Here is a 3,003-nt window from a genome sequence, read left to right on the forward strand (position 1 = left end):
CCGCGTGGGGCCGGGCCATGGGGCAGGAGCACCCGCGGGGGGGTTTCAGCAGCTACTGGGGGTTCCCTGCTCCTGGGGATGGGGGGTGAGGGCTTGTCTGCCTGTTTTATACCCGGCCGGAGGTGTCTGCGTGGGGTTTCCATGCGGCGCGCTCCGTCCTGAGTGGAATTGGTGGGGGGTGCACGGGGTGGGGGGCTGCCTTTGCCATTACTGAGCTTTGTTGGGGAGGGGGGGGTCAGTGGGAACCAGCGTTGGATGGTGTGGAGCTGGGGGGGGGCTTTTAGCAATTCACGCCTTGAAGGTAGAAGAAAAACGACGTAAGGAGGAAATTTTTGATGCTGAGGCTGCCCAGCGAGGTGGTGGGTGCCCCATCCCAGGAGACTTTCAAGGTCAAGTTGGCTCTGAGTGAGCTGAAGATGTCAACCTTCGAGGCTTTGCAGGGGGGGTGGAGTAGATGAGCTTTCAAGGTCCCTCCCAGCCCAAAGCAGTCTGTGACTCGAAGGGACGTGCCGGTGCCCAGCACCCCTGCGCAGCTCCCAGCAGTAACTGGGATTCCGTCAGCTGGGGCTTGGTGGGGGTCTCTCGAGCCAGTCTCCATCTTCTTGCCGTGCTCAGGGCCCCGCAGGAGTAGGTTTGACATTGAAATGACTGAAGGGCTCTTTCCTTTCCAGATTATCAGCTGACGAGCGCTGAGTTGTCTTCGCTGCCAGCGTTCAGCTCACCTGGGGGGCTGTCCCTTGGCAACATCTCTGCCTGGCAGCAGCAGCAGCAGCAGCAGCAGCAACAGCAACAGCAACAGCAGCAGCAACAACAACAGCAGCAGCAGCAACAACAGCAGCAGCAGCAGCAACAGCAGCAGCAGCAACAGCAGCAGCAGCAGCAGCAACAGCAGCACCTGGTTCCTGTATCACTAGGAAATTTAATGTAAGTGAAACGGGCACCAGGAGCCACTCGGTTGATGTTGGAAAAGGAAAAAGAGGGAAACGGGGAGTTTCCTCCAAGGTGTCAAAGCTGCAGAACCCGAGCTGTGACTCCCCAGCTGGGTTATCATCAGCCTCCCACTGCAGGGCCCCAGCAATTACAGTGGGGCTTGAGCTGTGCTTCGAGGAGGTGCCCACGGCTGCAGGAGGAGCCAGACCAGCCAGCTCAGGAAGTTTGGGGAATCTTGTCCCTGCCACTGTCGTAGGAGTGACCCTGGAGTCCGCAGATGGGATCCGGGTGGGCTGGGTGATGCTCTCTGACAGCTGCTTCTTGCTGGCTGTCTGCAGCAGGAGGAGCCCCCACTCACACCGGGGAGCTGAGCTCCAGCAAGAGCCGGGGTTAAATGGGATGGTGGTTGCAGAATAAGGTGTCTGGAAATGGTGGTCCCGCTCGTGGAGAAAGAGGGGAGCTCCTAATAGTGAAAATGAATTGCTTTACCCCCGGGGGGGAAAAAAAAATAATCAACTTGCATATTGGAGGAGGTTTTCTGGTGTTTCTAGCTTTTAGTCTGGAATAAAACATCCACACACGGGGTTTCTTCAGAGTATCTCCCCCTCTGCTCTGCTCTGAGACCCCCCTGCAGGGCTGGGTCCAGCTCTGGGGGCACCAACAGCAGAAGGACACGGACCCGCTGGAGCGGGGCCAGAGGAGGCCACGGAGATGCTGGGGGGGGCGGAGCCCCCCCTGTGAGGACAGGCTGGGAGAGTTGGGGGGTTCAGCTGGAGGAGAGAAGGCTCCGGGGAGACCTTAGAGCCCCCCTTAAAGGGGCTACAGGAAAGCGGGGAGGGACTCTTGATCAGGGGGTAGGGACAGGATGAGGGGGAACAGTTTTCAACTGACAGAGGCGAGATTTAGATGAGATATAAGTAAGAAATTCTTCTCCATGAGGCTGGTGAGACCCTGGCACAGGCTGCCCAGAGAAGCTGTGGCTGCCCCCTCCCTGGCAGGGTTCAAGGCCAGGTTGGACAGAGCTTTGGGCAACCTGGGCTGGGGGAAGGTGGCCCTGCCCAAGGCAGGGGGGTGGGACTGGATGGGCTGTAAGGTCCCTCCCAACCCAACCCATCTTCTGTGTGATTCTATGATTTTAGTCAAAATAAAAGATTTAAGCTAAGCCTGTGGGACGGAGGCAGGAATCGAAGATGGAAATTCTGTGACGTTGCCCCAAAGCCAGCTCAGGACTAAGACTCTCACATGCCCAGCGTGCAGCGCCAGGTGGATGTGGGGGTGCCCCAGGCTTTTAAACACTGAATTCCGCGCGTTTCTCCACTGCCTGGAGCACGTTCTGCAGGCAGGGCAGGCAGCAGCTCCCCCAGTAGCTGCCTGGACCCCCTGCACCAGTGGGGCTGCGGGAAAAGCCTGGCTGCAATTTCAGGTTGTAGTAAAGAGGCTGAAGAGGTTCCTGGCTTGGAACAAAAGCGCCCACCCAAGCCCTACACTGGATTTTTGCAGCCCATGCTGGGCCAGATTTGTGGGTGAGCCCATGGGATGGGGGTGTCCCTGCCTGTCCCTCTCCTCCACGCGTTTGGGGGGACAGCGGGTGGGATCGGGGCTGGATCACGAGATGCTGCCTGCAGGGTTTAATCCTGGCTCGGCAGCGATGCGTCATGGTGAGTGCACGGATTATGAATTCTGGAGTCCAAATAATTCCTAATTCTAATTGTGAATCCAGATTTATCGTCTAATCCAGATGTATAATCTAATCCAGATTCGTAATTCTGGATTCATTCAGCCCCGGGGTGTGCGGGTTACAAATTCTGTGGATTGGAGGGTGAAAGGCCACTGAAAAGATGAATAATAAGAGACTTCCCGTTATCTCCCCCTCCATCTGTTTCTCCCCCTTCCTCCCCTCCTCCTCTCCTCCTCCTCCTCCTCTCCCAACCTCACACCCCAGACAAGGGAGTCACTTGTCCCACACCACCACTTTGACTGTCAACACCAACCCCAACATCAGCATCAAGTCGGAGCCCGTCTCGCCCAACCGGGAAAGAAACACTGCCACCCCGCTCAGCACCTTCCCCCACC

The 3,003-nt window shown here is 57.5% G+C and overlaps 1 protein-coding gene across 1 annotated transcript in view; it reads left to right on the top strand.

Annotated features, from left to right (window-relative positions):
- The window catches only part of LOC113488640 (myocyte-specific enhancer factor 2D-like), a gene marked incomplete at its 3' end in the record, with an annotated part of 29,877 nt that extends 26,878 nt beyond the window's left edge, over positions 1 to 2,999 (top strand). Inside the window, exons 9-10 of the mRNA XM_026863921.1 lie at positions 672 to 924; positions 2,873 to 2,999. Of these exons, the coding sequence (XP_026719722.1) occupies positions 672 to 924; positions 2,873 to 2,999 (380 nt within the window). The remainder of the gene's footprint in view (positions 1 to 671; positions 925 to 2,872) is intronic.
- Between the last annotated feature and the right edge of the window lie 4 nt (positions 3,000 to 3,003).

Source organism: Athene cunicularia, assembly GCF_003259725.1.
Source record: "Athene cunicularia isolate RWA chromosome 25 unlocalized genomic scaffold, athCun1 chr25_part1, whole genome shotgun sequence".
NCBI lineage: Eukaryota > Metazoa > Chordata > Aves > Strigiformes > Strigidae > Athene > Athene cunicularia.